Source organism: Lynx canadensis, chromosome A1, assembly GCF_007474595.2.
Source record: "Lynx canadensis isolate LIC74 chromosome A1, mLynCan4.pri.v2, whole genome shotgun sequence".
NCBI lineage: Eukaryota > Metazoa > Chordata > Mammalia > Carnivora > Felidae > Lynx > Lynx canadensis.
The window spans coordinates 84,700,738-84,723,820 of NC_044303.2; the positions used below are offsets into that span (position 1 = coordinate 84,700,738).

Below are 23,083 nucleotides of genomic sequence, written 5' to 3' on the forward strand. Positions count from 1 at the left end.
CTTTTTTATTTGTTTCAAGATACTTTTTATTTTTTTAAATATTTTATTTATTTTTGAGAGAGTGCAAGTGGGGAGCGGTGGAAGGAGAGAGGGACAGAGGATCTGAAGCGGGCTCTGCACTGACAGTGGCGAGCCTGATGTGGGGCTTGAACTCACGAACTGCGAGATCATGGCCTGAGCTGAAGTTGGATGCTCAACCCACTGAGGCACCCAGGTGCCCCTTAATTTTTTTTAATGTTTATTTACTTATTTTTGAGAGAGAGATAGAGCACATGTGCAAGCGTGCAAGCATGAGCAGGGGAGGGGTAGAGAGAGAGGGAGAGAAAGAATCCCAAGCAGGCTCTGTGTTGACAGCGCAGACTCCCAGACCCCGATGCAGGGTTTGATCTCATGAACCATAAGGTCATGACCTGAGCTGAAACCACTTAACCAACTTAGCCACCCATGCACTCCAACAAGATATATTTAAATTTTCTTTTAATTTTTCTTTAATTCATTGGTTGTTAAGGAGAATCTTGTTTCATAGTCAGTTCTTTACATATCTAGGACTCACTGTCAAATGCACTGGCCGCTGGCTAGGCATATATGACTATCTACATTAAATTAATTGAAATCACATAAAATTAAAATTCACTTTCTCAGTCACAAGCCATATATCAGATGTTTAATAATCACAGGTGGCTCATGGCTACCATATTAGGTACCAATGATACAAAACATTTTCCACTATTATAATAACTTTCATTGGCAATCCTGATATAGAATAATAGTTGTTCACCAGGAGCAATTTTTACCCTATGGGACACTTGACAATATCTGGAAACATTTTTGATTTCTACAAATAAGGGATGGGTATTCTGGTTTCTATTGGATAGAGGGCTGGAGAGCTATTAAACATCCCATAATACACAGGACAGCCCCCCCCCCCCCCCCCCGCCCCACAGCAAAGACTCATTCAGCCAACATGACAATAATTCTGATGGTGGGAAACTCTGCCCTACGATGTATTTTGATGTGAAGTGTGAGGTGGAGATCTTGTTGTTTTTCCCTCTGCTTAACCAGTTGCCTAGACACCATCCCTGTCCCTGTATACTCAGTCCATTTACTCTGCTGGTGAACCTTAAGCTAGAGATGCTTTTTGTTTTTGTTTTTGTTTTCCTTAAATGGTCTAGAAAGTCCTGTTGCCTTTCTACTTAAGATACGATTTTTAAAAATCAATTTTTGTTGCCTTACAGATTCTTTGACTTTGCACATAAAGACCACTCTGTGTTCCCAGTATATCATGGCTTCAACTTCAAGGTAAGTCCTGTTTGATGAAAGACTTTATGCAAGTGATTAATTCTCTTTGAAATGCCCAAGCCCATGACATTTTAGCCCTTAGTCTTACTGACCTCACTAAGCATTTGGTCTCTAGAAGGAAAAAGTAGGAAGAGAGAGGAGACTGGGAGGATGGAGAAAAGGTGAGGCAGACAAGGTCGGGTGTGTGGGATAGGTGTGGCCCTGTAGTTCCAGTGTCTATACTTGATCTAAAAATGTGATTTACTTTCTGGGGTGCCTGGGTGTCTCAGTCGATTAAGTGTCTGACTTCAGCTCAGCTCATAATCTCATGGTTTGTTGGTTTGAGCCCTGCGTCGGGTTCTGTGCTGCCTGCTTCTGCCTGCTTCAGATCCTGTGTTTCCTTCTCTCTCTGCCCTTCCCCACTCACTCACACTCTCTCTCTCTCTCTCTCTGTCTCTCTGTCTCTCAAAATGAATAAGCATTAAAAAAAAATTTAAAATGTGATTTACTTTCCTCATCTTTTAATGCACAAGATGGTTGCTACTGGGGCTGCTTCAGTCCTTGCAAGCCTCCCACTCCAGGAGTCTTTTTGTTTGTTTGTTTCAAGTTTTATTTAAATTCTAGTTAGTTAACATATAGTGCAATATTGATTTCAGTAGTAGATTTAGTGATTCATCACTCACAGATAAACCTAGTGCTCATCACAAGTGTCCTCCTTAATGCCCATCACCCAGTTAGCCCATCTCCCCATCCACCTCCAACCCTCCAGCAACCCTCAGTTTGTTCTCTATAGTTAAGAGTCTCTTATGGATTGCATCCCTCCTTTTGTTTTATTCCTTCTCTATGTGCATCTCTTTTTTTTTTTCTAATTCCACATATGAGTGAAATCATAAGGTATTATCTAACTGAATTATTTCACTTAACACACTCTATCTCCATCTACGAATTTGCAAATGACAAGATTTCATTCTTTTTAATAACTAATATTCCATTGTGTGTGTGTGTGTGTGTGTATACACGACATCTTTATCCATTTATCAATTGATGGACATTTGGTCTCCTTCTATAATTTGGCTATTCTTGATAATGTTGCTATAAATATGAGGTGCACATGCCCCTTAGAATCTGTGTTTTTGTATTCTTTGCATAAATACCTAGTAGTACAACTGCTGGATCATAGGGTAATTCTATTTTTTTTTTTTAACGTTTATTTATTTTTGAGACAGAGAGAGACAGAACATGAATGGGGGAGGGGCAGAGAGAGAGGGGGACACAGAATCGGAAGCAGGCTCCAGGCTCTGAGCCATCAGCCCAGAGCCCGATGTGGGGCTCGAACTCACAGACCACGAGATCGTGACCTGAGCTGAAGTCGGACGCTCAACCGACTGAGCCACCCAGGCGCCCCAGGGTAATTCTATTTTTAACTTTTGAGGAACCTCCATCTCTTTTAGAGTGGCTGCACCAATTTGCATTCCAACCATCAGTGAAAGAGAGCTCCCCTTTCTCTGCATCTTCTCCTATATCCGTTGTTTTCTTGTGTTAATTTTAGCCATTCTGACAGGTGTGAGGTGGTATCTCATTGTAGTTTTGATTGTATTTCCTTGATGAGTGGTTTTTGAACATCTTTTCATGTTTCTGTTAGCCATTGGGATGTCTTCATTGGAGAAGATTCTATTCACGTCCTCTGCCAGTTTTTTAACTGGATTATTTTTTGGGAGTATTGCAGTTTATAAGTTCTTTATAGATTTGGATACCAACCCTTTATCAATCAGATATGTCATTTGGAAATATCTTCTCCCGTACCCTAGGTTGCCTTTTAGTTTTGTTGATAGGTACCTTTGCTGTGCAGGACCTATGTATCTTCTTCAAGTCCCAGTAGTTCATTTTCACTTTTGTTTCTGTGCTTCCAGTGATGTATCTAGTAAGAAGTGGCCATGGCCAGCGTCAAAGAGGTTGCTGCCTGTATTCTCCTCTAGGATTTTGATGGTTTCCTGTCTCACATTTAGGTCTTTCATCCATTTTTAATTTATTTTTGTGTATGGTACAAGAAAGTGGTCCAGGTGTATTCTTCTGCATGTTGCTGTCCAGTTTTCCTAACACCATTTGCTGAAGAGTCTGTCTCTTCATTGGATATTCTTTCCTGCTTTATCAAAGATTAGTTTTACATACATCTGTGGGTCTCTTTCTGGGTTCTCTGTTTCACTGATCTTTTTGTCTGTTTTTATGCTAGTACCATACTGTATTGATGACTACAGCTTTGTAATACAGCTTCATGAAATCAGAAATTGTGATGCCTCCAGCTTTGGTTTTCATTTTCAATATTACTTTGGCTATCTGGGGTCTTTTTTGGTTCCATACAAATTTTGAAATTGTTCTAGGCCTGTGAAATATGCTATAGTTATTTTGATACAGATTGCATTCAATGTAAAAGGTTGCTTTGGATAGTATAGACATTTTACAGTATTTGTTCTTCCAGTCCATGAGCATGGAATGTTTCTCCATTTCTTCAGTTTTCTTCATTTCTTGCATAAACATTCTGTAGTTTTCAGTGGAAAGATCTTTTGCTTCTTTGGTTGGTATTTTATGGTTTTGCTATAATTGTAAATGGGATTGAAGCCCTTCATTTTCTTCTGCTTCATTATCGGTGTATAGAAATTCAATCGATTTCTTTATGTTAATTTATTTACTAAAAAAAATTTTTAATGCTTATTATTTTTGAGAGAGAGAGAGAGAGAGAGAGACAGAGCAAGCAGGGAAGGGGCAGAGAGAGAGACACAGAATGGGAAGCAGGCTTCAGGCTCTGAGTTGTCAGTCAGCACAAAGCCGAATGTGGGGCTCGAACTCACAGACCACGAGATCATGACCTGAGCTGTAGTCGGCTGCCCAACTGACCGAGTCACCCAAGCGCCCCTACATTGATTTATATCTTGTGACTTTGCCAAATTCATGTATCAGTTCTAGCAGTATTTTGGTGGAGTTTTTTGAGTTTTCCACATAGAGCGCGTATCATGTCATCTGCAAAGAGTGAAAGTTTGACTTCTTTCTTGCCATTTTGGATGCCTTTCATTTGTGTTGTCTGATTGCTGAGGCTAGGACTTCCATTACTATGTTGAACAACAGTGGTGAGAGTGTACATCCCTCTCATGTTCCTGACCTTAGGGGAAAAGCTGTCAGTTTTTCCCCATTGAGATTGATACTAGCTGTGGGTCTTTCATATGTGGCCTTTATTATGTTGCATTATGTTCCTTCTATCCCTACTTTCTGGAGGATTTTTTATCAAGAAAAGATGCTGTATTTTGTCAAATGCTTTTTCTGCATCAATTGAGAGGATCTTATGTTCTTATCCTTTATTAATGTGGTGTTATGATGTTGATTTGCGAATATTGAACCAGCCCTGCAGCCCAGGAATATATCCCACTTGATAATGGTGAATAATTCTTTCAATGCATTGTTGGATTCAACTTGCTAGTATCTTGTTCAGAATTTTTGCATCCATGTTCATCAAGGAGATTGGTCTGTAACTTTTACAGACACCCTTTTTAGTGGGAACTTTGTCTGGTTTTGGAATCAAAGTAATACTGGCTTCATAGAATGAGTTTGGAAGTTTTCCTTCCATTTGTATTTTTTGGAACAGGTCCAGAATAATAGTATTATCTCTTCTTTTAAATGTTTAGTAGAATTCCCTTGGGAATCCGTCCACCCTTAGACCCTTGTTTGTTGGGAGATTTTTGATTACTGATTGAATGTCTTTGCTATTGAATTTTCTATTTCTTCCTGTTTCATTTTTGGTAGTTTGTGAGTTCCTAGGAAATTGGTCCATCTTCCAGATTGCCCTGTTTGTTGGCATATAATTTTCATAGTATTCTCTTATTATAGTTTTCATTTCTGTGAGTCGGTTGTGATCTCTCCTCTTTCATTCGTGATTTTATTTACTTGGTCCTATTCCTTTTTCTTTTTAATAAATATGGCAAGGAGTTTATCAATTTTGTTAATTCTTTCAAAGAACCGGCTCCTGGTTTCATTGATCTGTTCTGTTTTTGTTTTGTTTTGTTTTTTTGATATCATTGATTTCTGCCCTAATCTTTATTATTTTCCTCTTCTGGTTTTGGACTTTATTTGCTGTTGTTTTTCCAATTTCTTTAGGTATAAGGTTAGGTTATGTATCTAAGAATTTACTTCCTTATTTAGGAATGTCTGGATTGCTATATACTTTCCTCTTATGACTGCCTTTGTTGAATCCCAAGGTTTGGACAATAGTGTTCATTTCATTGGCTCCCATGTGTTTTTAAATTTCTTTTTACTTTCTTCGTTAACCCATTCATTCTTTAGTAGGATTTATTTTTTTTTAATGTCCAAATATTTGTGGTCTTTCCAAATATTTTTTCATGTGGTGATTGCAAGTTTCATAGTGTTTTTGTCTAAAAATATGCATGGTATGATGTAAATCTTTTTGTACTTGCTGAGTGCTGATTTGTGACCCAATATGTGATCTTTTCTGGAGAATGTTACATGTGCACTGGAAAAGAATGTGTGTTCTGCTACTTTAGGATGAAATGTTGTGAATATAACTGTTAAGTCCATCTGGTGCATTGTATCAGTCAAAGCGATTATTTTCTTTCTTGTTGATTTTCTGTTTACATGATCTGTCCATTGTTGTAATTTGGGTGTTAAAGTCCCCTATACTATGGTATTTTTATCAATGAGTTTCTTTCTGTTTGTGATTGATTTATAATTTGGTTGTTCCCAACTTGGCAGCATAGATATTTACAACTGTTAGATCTTTTTTGTAGATAGACCCCTTAATTATTATATAATGCCCTTCCTCATCTCTTGTTACAGTCTTTGTTTTAACATCTAGTTTGTCTGATATAGGTATGTCTATTCTGGCTTTCTTTTAATGTCCATTGCCACGACAGATGGTTTTCCATCGCTTTACATTCAATCTGCATATGTCTTTAGGTTTAAAATGAGTCTCTTATAATCAGCATATAAATGGGTGTTGTTTTTTTTTTTTTTTTTTTTTTTATCAATTCTGATACCCTGTGTCTTTTGATTGGAGCATTCAGTCCTTTTACATTTAGAGTGATTATTGGAAGATATTAATTTAGTGCCATTGTGTGTCCTGTAGAGTTGGTGTTTCTGTTGATGTTCTCTCTGGCCCATTCTAATCTTGTTGCCTTTGGTCTGATTTTTGTTTGTTTGTTTTGTTTTTTCTCCACTCCAAAGTCCTCCTTATGATTTCTTGCAGGGCTGGTTTTGTTTGGGGAACTATTTATCTCTTTTTCTATTCTGAATGACAGCCTTTCTAGATAAAGAATTCTTGGCTGCATATTTTTCCTATAAGCACGTTGAATATATACTGCCACTCCTTTCTGGTCTGCCATGTATCTGTGGAATATCCACTGCAAGCTTGATCTGTCTTCCCTTGTGGGTTAAGGACTTTTTTCCTTGCTGCTTTCAGGGTTCTTTCCTTGTCTGTGTTTTGTGAATTTGATTATGATATGCGTAGTGATGTTGGTTTTTGTTAAATCTAATGGGAATTCTCTGTGCTTCTTGAATTTTTGATGTCTGTATCTTTACCCAGATTAAGAAAGTTTCAGCTATAATTTGCTAACATAACCTTCTGCCCCCTTTTCTCTTTCCTTATTTTCTGTGATTCCTATGATACAAATGGTATTCCTCTTTAATAATTTATATTCTCTCAGTCTTGTATCATAGTCTTTTGCCTTTGTTTCCTTCTTTTTTTCTGTATCCTTATTTTCCATAATTTATCTTCTGTATTATTGATTCTCTTCTCTTCTTTGTCCTATCTTTGCCAACAAGGTGTCCATTCAAGATTACATCTTGGTTATAGCATTTTTATTTTGGCCTGACTATATTTTAATTCTTTTATCTCTGCAGAAAGGGATTCTCTGGCATCTTCTGTGCTTTTTTCAACTCCAACTAATATTATTATAATTGTGGTTTGAAATTCTAATTCACTCATGATTCTTATATCTGTGTTGATTAAATCCCTGGCCATCATTTTTTCATGTTCTTTCTTTTGGGGTGAATTCCTCTGTCTTGTCATTTTGGAGGCAAAAAAAATAAAATAAAATAAAAAATTAAAATTAAAAAATTACAAACAAGATAATACAATACAAATCAAATAATGGAAGCTAGATACTAGTGTTGTTTCTTTTTTTTTTTAATTTTTTTTAATGTTTATTTATTTTTGGAGAGACAGAGCATGAGCAGGGGAGGGGCAGAAGAGGGAGTCACAGAACTTGAAGCAGGCTCCAGGCTCTGAGCTGTCAGCACAGAGCCTGATTCAGGGCTTGAACTCACGAGCTGTGAGATCATGACCTCAGCTGAACTCAGACACTTAACCAACTGAGCCACCCAGGTACCCCTAGGTGTGTTTCTTTCTGCTTGTTGAGAGGTTGATAGAAAAGAGAGAAAAAAAAGGAAAACAAAAAACTATAAACAAAATTAAAAAAAAATTTTTTTAATGTTTATTTATTTTTGAGAGACAGAGCATGACTAGGGGAGGAGCAGAGAGAGAGGGAGACACAGAATCGGAAGCAGGCTCCAGGCTCTGAGCTGTCAGCACAGAGCCTGACGTGGGGCTCGAGCTCACAAACCGTGAGATCATGACCTGAGCCAAAGCCGGATGCTCAACTGGCTGAGCCACCCAGGCGCCCCTATAAACAAAATTTTAAATTGAAAAATAGAGTTCTTAAGTAATAGAATAAAATAAGGAAAATAAAAAAAAATAAAAAATTGCTTTTTCTGTATCCAAGAAAGAGAAAAGAATGAAGGAAAAAAAAAAGATAAGCAAAAACAGAAGGAAAGAAAACGAACAAACAAATGAAGAAGCAAACAGAATGAAACCTGAATGAAGTACATTCATTTTCCCCTAGAATGAAATCTTCGTAAGACACTATAATTCATAGACTAAGTAGGTAGAAGGATTTGTCCTGGTCTTCTGGGGCATGTGCCTAGAGGGCACAGCTGGGTGGGGCGTGGGGTAACTGTTTCTGTTCTCCATTTGGTGGCACTGCTTAGCTTATGGGTGTCGATCAAGGAGTGCATCCATGCATGTATGCTTGTTAGTGGTGAGAATGACTTCACAGAGCTCTCTAGTGTCTGATGTGGGAATTTTTGCCCTTGTGGACATGCATTCAAGTGCCTCTCCTTGGTCTCAGGCTTCTATCTGCTCCCTGCCTTCACCCTGTCTGTGTCCAAGCTGTGTCCCTTCCAGGTGGCACCTCCCTCCCGAGTTTTATCTCACACAGAGCTGTGTTTCAAAACCCCTCACTTCAGAGATCCCTGTGGCTTGGACCCATGCTAATGCTTTGGGGAAGGGTGTCCACAGAAAACATTTGCACGATCCCACAGCAGCAGAGGCTCAGAGTTTATGGTGAATCACAGCACATATCCTGTACAGGTCATGGTGCACTCTGGCATCTTTGTTTCAGTACTACAGCTACATGGTAGCTCTCTGGGATATGCCAGGAATTTTGCCCATGGGGAAGCCTATGGCCTCTACCAAGTACACTCCAATCAGGAGAACCACTTTTCCCCAGGTGGCACATGGACCCCTCAAACCATGCTTCCTGCTCCTGGGGATTCACCTGACTTACTTACCAGAGCACCGCCAAGCACTGAGCTCCAAAACTTCAGATTCTGACCTATTATAGAATATAGCTATATATAGAATCCTGGGTGGTATTGAAATCCCCCTCCTTTCTTCCATCAGTGGTTTTTGTGAACAGATTCTTGTCTAGTCCCATGCGAGGTGTTTTCACTCTTTCTTTCTTTCTCTCCAGCTACTTTGGGGGGAGTGCTTTTTCTTGCATGATCCTGATGTGCTGCCTTCCTCCCAGTCCTCTCTCTGCAAAAATGGCTTCCTACCCTCTACGGCTCCTCAGCTTTTCTCCCCCCAGTCCACCTCTCCACACCATGTACCTGCTAAGTTCTCTGATTCAAATTATGCAGATTGTTGCAATAATTCTCAGATCAATTTCCTAAGTGTTCAAAATGGTTTGATGCTGATCTAGCTGTGTTTCAGGGACAAGACAAGCTCAGGGTCCCCTTACTGCTCTGCCATCTTAACTCCTACCTGTCTGGGAAACTCTATCTCTCCTTCTATTCTAAATGGCAGCATTGCTGGATAAAGTATTCTCGGCTGCGTATTTTTCCCATTCACTTTGAATATATCATGCCACTCCCTGCTAGTCTGCCAAGTTTCTGCTGATAAGTATGCTAACCTTATTTGTCTTCCCTTATGACTTAGGGATTTCTTTTTCCTTGCTGCTCTCAGGATTTTTTCCTTAACTCTGTATTTTGCAAATTTTTCTACAATATGTCTTGGTGTTGCCCTGCTTTTGTTGATTATGGTGGGAGTTCTCTGTGTGTCCTTGACTTGAATGTTTGTTTCCTTCCCCAGATTAGGGACATTTTCCACAATAATTTGCTCAAATAAGTTTCTGCCCCTGTTTTCCTCTCTTCTTCTGGCACTCCTGTGATACAAATGTTATTACGTCTTATGGAGTTGCTGAGTTCCCTATGTCTACATTCTGATCTAATGTTTTCTTTCCCTATTCTTCTCAGCTTTATTATCTTCCATAATTTTATCTTACATTATCACTTACTCATTCCTCTGCTTCTTCCATTCTCATGGTCATTTCTTAGAGTCGGTTTCACATCTCAGTTATAGCATTTTTTATTACTGTCTGACTAGTTTTTAGATCTTTTATCTCTGTGTTAAGAGACTCCTTGGTGTCTTCTGTGCTTTTCTCAAGCCCGGCTATATCCTTATGATTGTTGTTTTAAATCCTGGTACAGGCATATTACTTATATCTATTTTGATTAGATCTCTGGCTATGACCTTTTTTTATTTTTTGTTTCGTGATCCATTTCTCCATCTTGGCACTTTGCTTTAGTCTCTGTTTTCTCTGTGTTAGGAAAGCCTGTTATATTTCCTGCTTCTGAGAGTAAAGGCTATATTAAGAAGATGCTATATACTGACCCCGGCTTGGCGCTCCAGGAAGTGTTTCTGGTGTGCAGTTTGTACACTCTGCTTTTGTGTTTTAACTGCTCTTTCCCTCACGTCAGTCCTCTGCAGTTTCACCTTGTCTGTACTGGGTTGTGTTTGGGCCTTGCCCAGTGTGTGGTGAGTTTTAACTCGGTGTGTTTTGGTCTGCTTGTTCAAAAGGCCAGATCCATTTTCCACTAGAGCTGAAGTTTTGCATCACTCCGTTGTCAGTAGACTTGGTAGGTACAAGGGGTTTGTGCTCGTCTTCTAGCAGAGGGACCTGCTTCTGCTCTGGCTCTCAGGCACAATTGCACTCATGAAAAAGCACCTGCAGAGCCTACAGGGGCGGGTCTTGGAGTAAGTGGCTCAGGCCTCTAATGTGTGTGCTGTGTTGCTCACTTAAGTCTGTCTGTGCTGATAGGTGAGGAATTAATATAGTTTCAGCCCACTGTCTTCCTGCAGAGGGGTGTTTGCGCCCACTGATGTTCAGGAAACCCTCACTGAAGATCGAACAATCTCCCCTCCTGTGTCCCAGGAATCCCTCAGATCTCTCTGCCTTCACCCATTCTGTGTCTGAGCCTTTTGCCCACCCAGCATCATGGTCCTGTGCTGGACACAACCTGTGCTGAGTTTCAGAACTCCAAAGGGACCTGGCATGGTTGGCCCTGCACTAATCATCTGGGGTGGGGTCTCACTACACTGTGGCTGGTGCCTGCTTGTCTCAGAAGGGCAGTCACAGAATGTGCGGCCACTTGGAGTATGGTAAAGCACAGCGAAAGGCTGATTTTCAGGTTACCTGGTCTCAGCAGGTGTCTCTGCTCCTATTGGAATGAATAGGGTAGCTCAGTGGCACCCGCTGGCAGTGCCACCTCTCTCAAATGCACTGTAAGGAGGAGATCTGTCTGTCCCAGTGTGGCCCAGGGTATCTGTAGACCATCTGTCTTCTCCCAGGCCGCTGCCCTCCCTCTCAACAGAAGCACATCTGTGCTGGTCAGGTTCTGTCTCTGGTCATGGCATGGACTTCTAAAACTTCTGACTTTGAGTTCCACTGCTTGGAAAAACTTGGCAATAGTCAGCCCCAATTGTTTTGCTTCTCAGTGGTTTTGGGGAAGTGTTTTTCTTGTGCAGTGCCCTGCATGCACATGCTTTCTCACATATGCTCTCTGTCTCTGAATCTCTTTCCTGTGTGATCAGGGCTCCTTACCCCCCACAGCACCCATGATTCTTTTCTCGCTAATCACTTCTCTGTACCTCCTCCCTTCCACAGTGTGGCCTCTTTTATCCCTGTAGTTGTGCAGTTTGTTCTCTCAGTCCTCAGATTCATTTCTTGGGTGTTTGGAATGGATTTGATATTTATCTAGCTATGTTTGATGGACAAAGTAAGTATAGGGTCCCCCTACTACTCTGACATCTAAATCCTGTCCTACTCCAGGAGTCTTAACAACTATGTACAGAAAGTTTTTGGAGGCATGGGGGCACACAGGAGCTTAGATAGTGAGAGTGGTGGAAACCCTGACTATATAGGCCTGGATCTGCTGCTCGAAAATAGGAGAGGCTGAGAAGATGGCAAGTTGTCTACTGACCCCTGAGAACCTCTCAGTCTGAGGTCCATGGGAAGTGCTTCAGATTTCCTATCCCTGAAAGCTGGGTTCCCTTTCTGGCATAGCATGAGAAATACCTTGCCTTCCCTGAGGTCAGATCTCCTGTGCCCTAGTAGACTCTAGCACAGAGGCTGATGGAGTCCGTGTTCACCAAATGAGGTTGTAGTGAATCTCTAATGCAGTGAACTCCCAAGTCCAAGGGTAGGTCTGTAGAGAAATAACCTTTGCGGTAAAGCTTGTGTCTTCCCTCTGGTTTGAGATTCTTCTCATGTGGAGGTTGGGCCAGAGTGACACAGGGCAGCAGTAGAGCCCACCTTCCTTGCCCGTCCATTCTCATAGCCAGTGATGTGCGTCACTGCCCCTTCTGCATCCTACTAGAGGGCTTCCTGTGACAGCTGAACACTACTGAAAGTCCTCATTAGGGCCTATAGAGCCCTGTGGGTCCTGGTCCTGGCAGCCTGTGCTCTGCTCTCCTCCCTTTACTACATCTGAAGTCTCACTGACCTCCTTGCTGTTCACAGTTATCAAGTCCCTTCAGGCTCAGGGCCTTGTGCCTACAATTCTTTTTCTCTGCCTGGGACACCCTGTTTCTAGCTGTCTGTAAGGCCCCCTCCCTCTTTTTTCAGGCCACCTGCCTCGGAGCCTTCACTTATCATCCATCTAAAATAGTAACCCCAGTCCTACTCCTTTGCTACATTCTCTGCCCATTGTCCAGGATGGCCCCCATCTTGCATAGCTACTTGTGTGCTGAACTGTCATCTTTCACCTCCAGGTAGACAAGTGCTGTGCAGGTCAGGAGCAGAGTGTGTCCATTGCCAGTTACTGGGAAGTGCCTGCTCGTGGTTGGTGCTCATTAAATATAGGTATCTCTTGTCATCCATTTAGATCCTAGTGCACAGGGAGAGTTAGGATAGATGGGGTTTCCATGTTTTCTAAATCTGTTTGGCTTCTGAATTGCAACTAGTGTATAGTAAGATGTCTGATACTGAGGGAACCGTCTGAAAATTTGTCTGAATCTGTTCAGGTCCTGATATTGGGTAGTAAGAGGTCAAGTAGGGAGAGCTTGGGAATTTGGGAGGGAGGAACCTTATATTTGCCAAATTAATAAGGGAAAGGGAAGACAAAGGTAAGACTGAAGCATGAAAGTAGAGCTGCTGGGACCAATGAATCAGAAGACATCAGTGGATGTCACTTCAGCAGCCTAGGCTTCCTTTTTGGTGGTTACTGTCATTTGGGTAATGACAGTGGCACCTGTCATTTATCAGTAAAGGGAATTCTGTATTCAAGACACATTAAGAAGGAAGGAGGTATGTAACATTTCTTTGTTGTTGTTACCTACTTTTTATTTAAATATAGTTAGTTAATATACAGTGCAATATTGGTTTCAGAACTAGAATTCAGTGATTTACAAAGTTGGCATTTTTTCCCTAAGATTTTATTTAAATTTAAGTTAGTTAACATATAGGTGTATCAGAAGTAGAATTTAGTGATTTATCACTTACATATAACACCCAGTGCTCATCACAAGTGCCCTCCTTAATACCCAACACCAATTTAGCCTATCTCCCACCATCAGCCCTGTTTGTTCTCTGTTGTTAAGTCTCTTGTGGTTTCTTTTCTTCTCCTTCTTCCCTCCATTCCCATATGTTCATCTGTTTTGTTTCGTACATTCCACATATAAGTGGAATCATATGATGTTTGTTTTCTCTGATTGACTTATTTCGTTTAGCAAAATATATTCTAGCTCCATCCACGTCATTGGAAATGGCAAGATTTCATTCCTTTTGATGCTAATATTCCATTGTATGTATGTATGTATATATATGTATACATATACACCACATCTTCTTTTTTTAATTTATTTTATTTTTTTAATTTACATTCAAATTAGTTAGCATATAGTGCAACAATAATTTCAGGAGTAGATTCCTTAATGCCCCTTGCCCATTTAGCCCATCCCCCCTCCCAACCCCTCCAATAACCCTCAGTTTGTTCTCCATATTTAAGAGTCTTTTATGTTTTGTCCCCCTCCCTGTTTTTATATGATATTTGCTTCCTTCCCTTGTATCCATCTGTTCTGTGTCTTAAAGTCCTCATATGAGTGAAGACATATGATATTTGTCTTTCTCTGACTAATTTTGCTTAGCATAATACCCTCTAGTTCCATCCATGTAGATGCAAATGGCAAGATTTCATTCCTTTTGATTGCCTAGTAATATTCCATTGTGTATATGTACATATACGACATCTTCTTTATCCATTCATCCGTGTGTGGACATTTGGGCTCTTTCCATTCTTTGGCTATTGTTGATAGTACTGCTATAAACATGGGGTGCATGTGTCTCTTTGAAACAGCATACCTGTATCCCTTGCATAAATACCTAGTAGTGCAATTGCTGGGTCATAGGTAGTTCTATTTTTAATTTTTGAGGAATCTCCACACTTTTCCAGAGTGGCTGCACCAGCTTGTTCCTACCAGCAGTGGAAAGAGATCCTCTTTTTCCACATCCTTGCCAACGTCTGTTGTTGCCTGAGTTGTTAATGTCAGCCATTCTGACAGGGGTGAGGTGGTATCTCATGGTGGTTTTGATTTCTATTTCCCTGATGATGAGTGACGTTAAGCATTTTTTCATGTGTTGGTTGGCCATCTGGATGTCTTCTTTGGAGAAATGTCTATTCATATCTTTTGCCCATTTCTTCACTGAATTATTTGGTTTTTTTGGGTGTTGTTGATAAGTTCTTTAGAGATTTTGACAACTAACCCTTTATCTGATATGTCGTTTGCAAATATCTTCTCCTATTCTTTCGGTTGCCTTTTAGTTTTGCTGATTGTTTCCTTCGCTATGCAGAAGATTATTTTGATGAGGTCCCAGTAGTTGATTTTTGCTTTTGTTTCCCTTACCTCCAGAGACGTGTTAAGAAGTTGTTGCCCCCAAGATCAAAGATGTTTTTGCCTGCTTTCTCCTTGAGAACTTTGATGACTTCCTGTCTTACATTGAGGTCTTTCATCTATTTTGAATTTATTTTTGTGTATGGTGTAAGAAAATGGTCCAGGTTCATTCTTCTGCATGTCGCTGTCCAGTTTTTCCAGCACCACTTGCTGAAGAGACTGTCTTTATTCCATTGGATAGTCTTTCCTGCTTTGTCCAACATTAGTTGGCCATACGTTTGTGGGTCCATTTCTGGGTTCTCTATTCTGTTGCATTGATCTGAGTGTCTGTTCTTGTGCCAGTACCATACTGTCTTGATGATTACAGCTTTATAGTATATAGCTTGAAGTCTGGGATTGTGATGCATCCTGCTTTGGTTTTCTTTTTCAAGATTGCTTTGGCTATTCGGGGTCTTTCCTGGTTCCATACAAATTTTAGGATGATTTGTTCTAGCTCTGTGAAGAATGCTGGTGTTATTTTGATAGGGATTGCATTGACTGTGTAGATTACTTTGGGTAATATGGACATTTTAACAATATTTGTTCTTACTATCCAGGAGCATGAAATCTTTTTCCATTTTTTTTGTGTCATCTTCAATTTCTTTCATAAGCTTTCTATAGTTTTCAGTGTATAGATTTTTCACCTCTCTGGTTAGATTTATTCCTAGGTATTTTATGTTTTTTGGTGCAACTGTAAATGGGATCGATACCTTGATTACTCTTTCTGTTGCTTCATTGTTGGTGTATAGGAATGCACCCGATTTCTGTGCATTGATTTTATATCCTGCAACTTTGCTGAATTCATGAATTAATTCTAGCATTTTTTTTGGTGGAATCTTTTGGGTTTTTCATATAGAGTATCATGTCATCTGCAAAGAGTGAAAGTTTGACCTCCTCCTGGCTGATTTAGATGCGTTTTATTTCTTTGTGTTGTCTGATTGCAGAGGCTAAGATTTCCAATAGTATGTTGAATAACAGTGGCAAGAGTGGACATCCCTGTCTTGTTCCTGACCTTAGGGGGAAAGCTCTCAGTTTTTCCCCATTGAGAATATTACCATTATCATTCATATATGACTTTTATGATCTCGAGATAAGCTCCTTCTATCCCTAATTTCTTGAGGGTTTTTATAAAGAAAGAATGCTGTATTTTGTCAAATGCCTTCTCTGCATCTATTGAAAGGATCATATGGTTCTTTCCTTTTTTTAATTGATGTGATGAATCACGTTAATTGTTTTGCGGATATTGAACCAGCCCTGCATCCCAGGTATAAATCCCACTTGGTCATGGTGAATAATTTGTTTAATGTATTGTTGGATCTGGTTGGCTATTATCTTGTTGAGGATTTTTGCATCCATGTTCATCAGGGAAATTGGTCTATACTTAGTTCTCCTTTTTAGTGGGACCTCTGTCTCATTTTGGAATCAAGGTAATGCTGGCTTCATAGAAAGAATTTGGAAGTTTTCCTTCTATTCCTATTTTTTGGAACAGCTTCAAAAGAATAGGTGTTAACTCTTCCTTAAATGCTTGGTAGAATTCCCCTGGAAGCCATCTGGCCCTGGACTCTTGTTTTTTAGGAGATTTTTGATTACTCATTCGATTTCCTTATTGGTTATGGGTCTGTTCAAATTTTTTGTTTCTTCCTGTTTCAGTTTTGGTCGTGTATATGTTTCTAGGAATTTGTCCATTTCTTCCAGATAGCCCATTTTATTGGCATATAATTTCTCATAATATTCTCTTAGTATTGTTTTTATTTCTGCTGTGTTGGTTGTGATCGCTCCTCTTTCATTTTTGATTGTATTTATTTGGGTCCTTTCCTTTTTCTTTTTGATCAAACTGGCTAGTGGTTTATCAATTTTGTTAATTCTTTCAAAGAACCAGCTTCTGGTTTCATTGTTCTGTTCTACTGTTTTTTTGGTTTCCATAGCATTGATTTCTGCTCTAATCTTTGTTATTTCCTGTCTTCAGCTCGTTTTGGGTTTTATTTGCTGTTGTTTTTCCAGCTCTTTAAGGCGTAAAGTTAGGTTTTGTATCTGAGACCTTTCTTCCTTCTTTAGGAAGGCCTGGATTGCTATATACTTTCCTCTTATGACCACCTTTGCTGAGTCCCAGAGGTTCTGGGTTGTGGTGTTATCATTTTCATTGGCTTCCGTGAACTTTTTAATTTTCTCTTTAACTTCTTAGTTAGCCCATTCATTCTTTAGTAGGATGTTATTTAGTCTCCAAGTATTTGTTACCTTTCCAAATTTTTTCTTATGGTTGATTTCAAGTTTCATAGCATTGTGGTCTGAAAATATGCATGGTATGATCTCAATACTTTTGTACTTGTTGAGGGCTGATTTGTGTCCCAGTATGTGGTCTATTCTGGAGAAACGTTCCATGTGCACTGGAGATGAATGTATATTCTGCTGCTTTAGGATGAAATGTTCTGAATATATCTATTAAGTCCATCTGGTCCAGTGTGTGATTCAAAGCCATTGTTTCCTTGTTGATATTTGATTAGATGATCTGTCCATTGCTGTGAGTGGGGTGTTGAAGTCCCCTACTATTATGGTATTACTATCAATGAGTTTCTTTATGTTTGTAATTAATTGATTTATATATGTGGGTGCTTTCACATTTGGAGCATAAATGTTTACAATGGTTAGGTCTTCTTGGTGGATAGACCCCTTAATTATGATATAATGCCCTTCTTCATCTCTTGATACAGCCTTTAGTTTAAAGTCTAGATTGTCTGATATAAGTATGGCTACTCCGGCTTTCTTTTGTGGACCATTAACATGATAGATGGCTCTCCATCCCCTTACTTTCAATCTGAAGGTGTCTTTAAGTCTAAAGTAGGTCTCTTGTAAACAGAATATACATGGATCTTGTTTTCTTATACATTCTCTTACCCTGTGTCTTTTGATTGGAGCACTGAGTCTGTTGACATTTAGAGTGATAACTGAAAGGTATGAACTTACTGCCATTATGTTGGTTGCAGAGTTGGAGTTTCTGGTGGCGTTCTCTGGTCCTTTCTAGTCTTTGTTGCCTTTTTTTTTTGTTTGTTTATTATTTCATCTTTTCTCCCCTCAGAGAATCCCCCTTAAAATTTCTTCCAGGGCTGGTTTAGTACTCACAAACTCCTTTAATTTTCTTTTGTCTGGGAAACTTTTTATCTCTCCTTCTATTTTGAATGACAGCCTTGCTGGATAAAGAATTCTTGGCTGCATATTTTTCTGAATCAGCACATTGAACATATCCTGCCACTCCTTTTTGGCCTGCCAAGTTTCTTTGGATAGGTCTCCTGCAAACCTGATCTGTGTTCCCTTGTAATTTAGGGACTTTTTCTCCCTTGCTGCTTTCATGATTCTTTCCTTGCCTGAGTATTTTGTGAATTTGACTATGATATGCCTTATTGATGGTCAGTTTTTGTTGAATCTAATGGGGGCCCTCTGTGATTCCTGGATTTTTATGTGTGTGTCTTTCCCCAGGTTAGGAAAGTTTTCTGCTATGATTTGCTCATAACCCCTTCTAGTTCCATCCATGTAGTTGCAAATGACAAGATTTCATTCTTTTTGATTGCCGAGTAATACTCCACATCTTCTTTATCCATTCATCCATAGAGCTCCTCCTTTCTTACAGTGGAGAGTGTTTGGACCTTTAGCTGGGTTTGCTTTGATTTGTTAATTAAAATAAGCCTGGAAAAAAAAAAACAAACAAAAGAAACAATAAAAAACCTGATCCTGTAGAAGAAAGGGAAAAGGAACAAAAAACACCAATCAAAAAACTATAAGCTGAATTCAAAGAGAAAGAAAACTAAAAAAATAAAAGACAAATAAAAGAAAAAAGAAGCTTGACCCTCCCAAAAAGGAGAAAGGAAATGAAAATAGCCAACTAACAAACATATAAAACAGTATGAGCCTGATTCTAGAAGAAAAAAGAAAGAAAGAAAAACAAATAAACAAACAAATGGGGGGGGGGGCTGTGGTAGAAAAAAAGTAAACTTGGTCCTGTTTCCACCAGAACTACATGTGTCATTTTGAAGCATTCAATTTTCAGTACAGTTGGTACATGAAGGGTGCTGCCTATGGTGGTCTTCTGCGTGAGAGACTGACTGAAATGGCTCAGAGTCAGTCTTACTCCAGTAAATAAGCAGTTACCAGGCACTTTGAGGCAGGTTGTGGTGTAACCGGGTCCCACCTCTGCTGGGGGCTGCTGTGTTGGTCTCAGAAGTCCCACTGTGTTGGTATTGGGGGAAAATGACGCCACCCCAATCTTTGTCCCCAGAAAGAATCTCACATCCCCCACCATTCAGGCAGTCCTCACAGATAGTAAGGGCAGTCAACTTGCCCTGCACCACAGCTTTCTTGAGTTTTTCCTTGGTGTGCAGCTGGAATACAAAACTTGAAAACTTAATGGGCACAGCACTACATGGACCTGCTTCCCTCCTCTGGAGTAGAGCCTCTGCATGCTGTGTCAGATGGTTTTTGTCCCAGAAGAATAGTTCCTCGCCAGCATGTTGTGTGGAGTGTATAGTGTAGCACCACTGAAAGCAGCAACAAGGTCATATGCTATCTGCTGTACCTCTGTCCCCTGCTGATGAAACGCCATTAGTTGGCACCTATAGGTTCTTTTGTCCTTGGAGAGGCAATAAACCTCTTCCAAAAGTACTCCAGGAAGGGGAATGTTCTCTCCCAGTGTGCCTTGAAGGTCCCTACACCAGGCTATGCACTCTGGGGCCAGCTCCTTCCTTCCCCCCATGACCACACACTACAGCTCTCTGCTAGAGAGTCACACACTTCCAAAACTTCAGGGTTGAGCTGCACACGCTGTTCGCAAACCACAAAACATAACAAAAACCTGTAACGCTCAGTACTTCTTGCACCCCAGTCTGTGGTCTAGAGAGATATTCCTCTTGTGTGAACCCAGTGCTATACTCTCTCAACGCCTCTCTCTTTCCCTCCCTTCTTTTCTCTTACCAGAAAGGGTTTCCTCCCCCTCTGCAGCACTGCCATTTTTCTATCCACCAATTCATATCCATGTACCTCACACCTGCCACCCTGTCTCCCTCCAACCATGCAGGTCCTTCTGCCACTCTGCAGATCGATTTCCTGGGTGTTCCAAGTGATGTGACCTTGGTAGAGCTGTGTTTGGGGGGTGAGAAAGCTCAGGGTTCCCCTATTTCTCCTCTATCTTACCTCCTCCCCCTGGAACTTCTCTTTAGAATGCCTATCATTAAAATACTTTTGCACTTGAAAGAGTAACCTATGTTTGGAAAATTCCCTTAACTGGTACTGTGCCTGGTGGTACTGGTTCCAAAATGCGGTTCAAGCTCAGCTGGTCTGCAGTGGGAGCGCCCTCCTCTCAGGTGATGCTTTAACAGAGTTTTCTGCTGAAAACACTGTCTCCTGTGTGACCTCGCTTTATTTCGTTTCCTGTCATTGCAGCAATCCCACTGTTGGGAGAGATGCCAGTTCAAAGCTCAAGTCCATGAAGCTACTTGAGGTTCTGAATGCATTGGAGGAGGAGGGTCCTAGCCACCGCAGGGAAGAGATCTTCATTGCACCACCTGACAATGCCTCAGGGGATTTCACTGATGAGGACTCAGGTGATGAAGATGGCCAGCGAGGCTCCCATGTGCCCGGTAGTGTGCTGCATGCCTCTGTTGTACCTGAGGACTCTGGCACTGAGAAGGAGGATGACGACCTGCAGCCACCACCAGCCATGAAGAGGCAGAAGGCAGTAGTGGAACCTCAGCGTGTTTGGATCAAAAGAGATATCCAACCCAGCTTCCGCAGCTGGACTCCATCAGATCCCCATATAGAGGATCTCAAAAGCCAGGAACTGAGTCCTGTAGGCCTATTTGAGTTGTTTTTTGATGAAGGAACTATTAATTTTATTGTTAATGAAACCAATCGTTATGCTTGGCAAAAAAATGTCAACCTTGGGCTCACAGCCCAGGAATTAAAGTGTGTTTTGGGAATTTTGATTTTAAGTGGGTATATATCCTATCCAAGGAGAAGGATGTTTTGGGAAACATCTCCTGATTCACATCATCATCTTGTGGCTGATGCAATTAGAAGGGACAGATTTGAACTGATCTTTTCATACCTGCATTTTGCGGATAATAATGAGCTGGATGAAAGTGATAGGTTTGCCAAGGTCAGGCCTCTCATTGTCCGAATGAATTGCAATTTCCAGAAGCACGCACCCTTGGAAGAGTTCTACAGCTTTGGTGAGTCCATGTGTGAATACTTTGGACACCGGGGATCCAAGCAGCTGCCAGCAGGGAAACCCATGCGTCTGGGCTACAAGATCTGGTGTGGGACAACCAGCAGGGGCTATCTGGTGTGGTTTGAGCCCTCACAGGGCACACTGTTCACCAAGTCAGACAGGGGCTTAGACTTAGGAGGTAGTATGGTGGTAAAATTTGTGGATGCTCTTCAGGAACGTGGCTGTTTGCCATACCACATATTTTTTGACAAGGTTTTTACAAGTGTCAAACTCATGTCCATTTTGAGGAAAAAGGGGGTGAAGGCCACAGGAACTGTTCGTGAATACAGGACTGAGCGATGTCCCCTCAAAGATCCCAAAGAACTTAAGAAAATGAAGAGGGGTTCATTTGATTATAAAGTTGATGAGAGTGAGGAGATTATCGTGTGCCGCTGGCATGATAGCAGTGTGGTTAACATCTGCTCTAATGCTGTGGGCATAGAGCCAGTGGAGCTGACCAGCCATCATTCAGGAATAGCCAAAACACGGACCCAAGTCCATCAACCATCCCTGGTGAAGCTGTACCAGGAGAAAGTGGGGGGTGTCAGCCGGATGGACCAGAATATTGCCAAATACAAGGTAAAGATCCGGGGCATGAAGTGGTACTCAAGCTTCATTGGCTATGTCATTGATGCTGCCCTCAATAATGCTTGGCAACTACACAGGATCTGCAGCCATGATGCCCAGGTAGACCTCCTGGCCTTCCGGAGATATGTGGCCTGTGTGTACCTAGAGAGCAATGCTGACATGTCCTCCCAAGGGAGGCGAAGCAGACGGCTGGAAACTGAGAGCCGCTTTGACATGATTGGTCACTGGATCGTCCACCAGGACAAGAGGACTCGGTGTGCCCTTTGCCACTCGCAGACCAACACCCGCTGCGAGAAATGCCAGAAGGGTGTCCATGCCAAGTGTTTCAGGGAGTACCACATTCGGTGATGCAGAATGGACAGAGGGAGCCCTGTGGATGTTTGGTTTATAATGAAATGTTTACAGCTAATTTCATAAAGCAGATAGAGCACTTGTGTTTTATTTGTGTTGGAAAAACAACACCTGAATCGCTAATGATTTGGTCTTGTATTTTCTACCCACCTCCATTACAGTTATCTTTTTATTGTCTTCTGTGATACCTACATGTAACATAAATTAATATTTATATTGGTAATTATAGATGTTTGTAAATCTATAGATTATACTGTTACTTATTTCAAATAATGGGCCCCTGTGGGTGATTCCTGTGGGTGATAGATGAGTCCTAGTTAGGAAAATCAAATAGAACCAAAAACTTTAGAGAAACTTTCATGAATAGTAAAAAGATTTTATAATTGTATACTATTGGTTTTAACATAAGATGAGACAATAGTATGTAAGTATGGTATCAATATGATGAAGGAGATTTTAATCATAGTTATTTCACTTTAACACTAGCAAGCTGTTTAGGAATAGATAATCAGCTTTGTGTTTATCCAGAGGGCTAGATTTGTAGACTTTGTATTTCCTTGATAAAAATATTTTCCTAATACAAGTATATCCTTATGGAATTCATTTTTATAACTAGTGTAAGATAGGTATCTGGTTTTTCCCCCTTAAGCAATGGTTTGCATCATTTATTAAAATATTTATATTTTCCCATTGATTTAAATTCTAATTTTATAAGGGGGGAGGAGTTAAGATGGTGGTGTAGTAAGGGGAACCTGGGCTAGTCTCAGTCCCTCAAACACAGCTCAATCAACATCAAATCATTTTAAACACCTAGGAAATTGACCTGAGGATTAAAAGAACAGTCTGCATAATTTGAGGGAGAGAACATGGCAGGTGTGGAGAGGAGATTTGGGGGAGAGAAAAGCCATGGTGCTGCAGAAGGGATGGGAGTCCTACTTGCAGAGAGGAGAAAGGGTAGTGGGGAGAGAGTAGTGTGTCAGATTCACATAAGGAAAGCAATCCCCCAAAACCATTGATGGGGGAATTGTGAGGAACTGAATATCCCAAGGTTTTGCAAACAGTGG

At 40.6% G+C, this 23,083-nt stretch overlaps 1 protein-coding gene across 1 annotated transcript in view; it reads left to right on the top strand.

Moving 5' to 3' along the window:
- The window catches only part of PGBD2 (piggyBac transposable element derived 2), a 36,946-nt gene extending 14,286 nt beyond the window's left edge, over positions 1 to 22,660 (top strand). The window contains exons 3-4 of the mRNA XM_030314727.2: positions 1,236 to 1,299; positions 20,255 to 22,660. Coding sequence (XP_030170587.1) covers positions 1,283 to 1,299; positions 20,255 to 22,016 — 1,779 coding nt within the window. The 5' untranslated portion in view covers positions 1,236 to 1,282 and the 3' untranslated portion in view covers positions 22,017 to 22,660. The remainder of the gene's footprint in view (positions 1 to 1,235; positions 1,300 to 20,254) is intronic.
- The last annotated feature ends 423 nt before the right edge of the window (positions 22,661 to 23,083 follow it).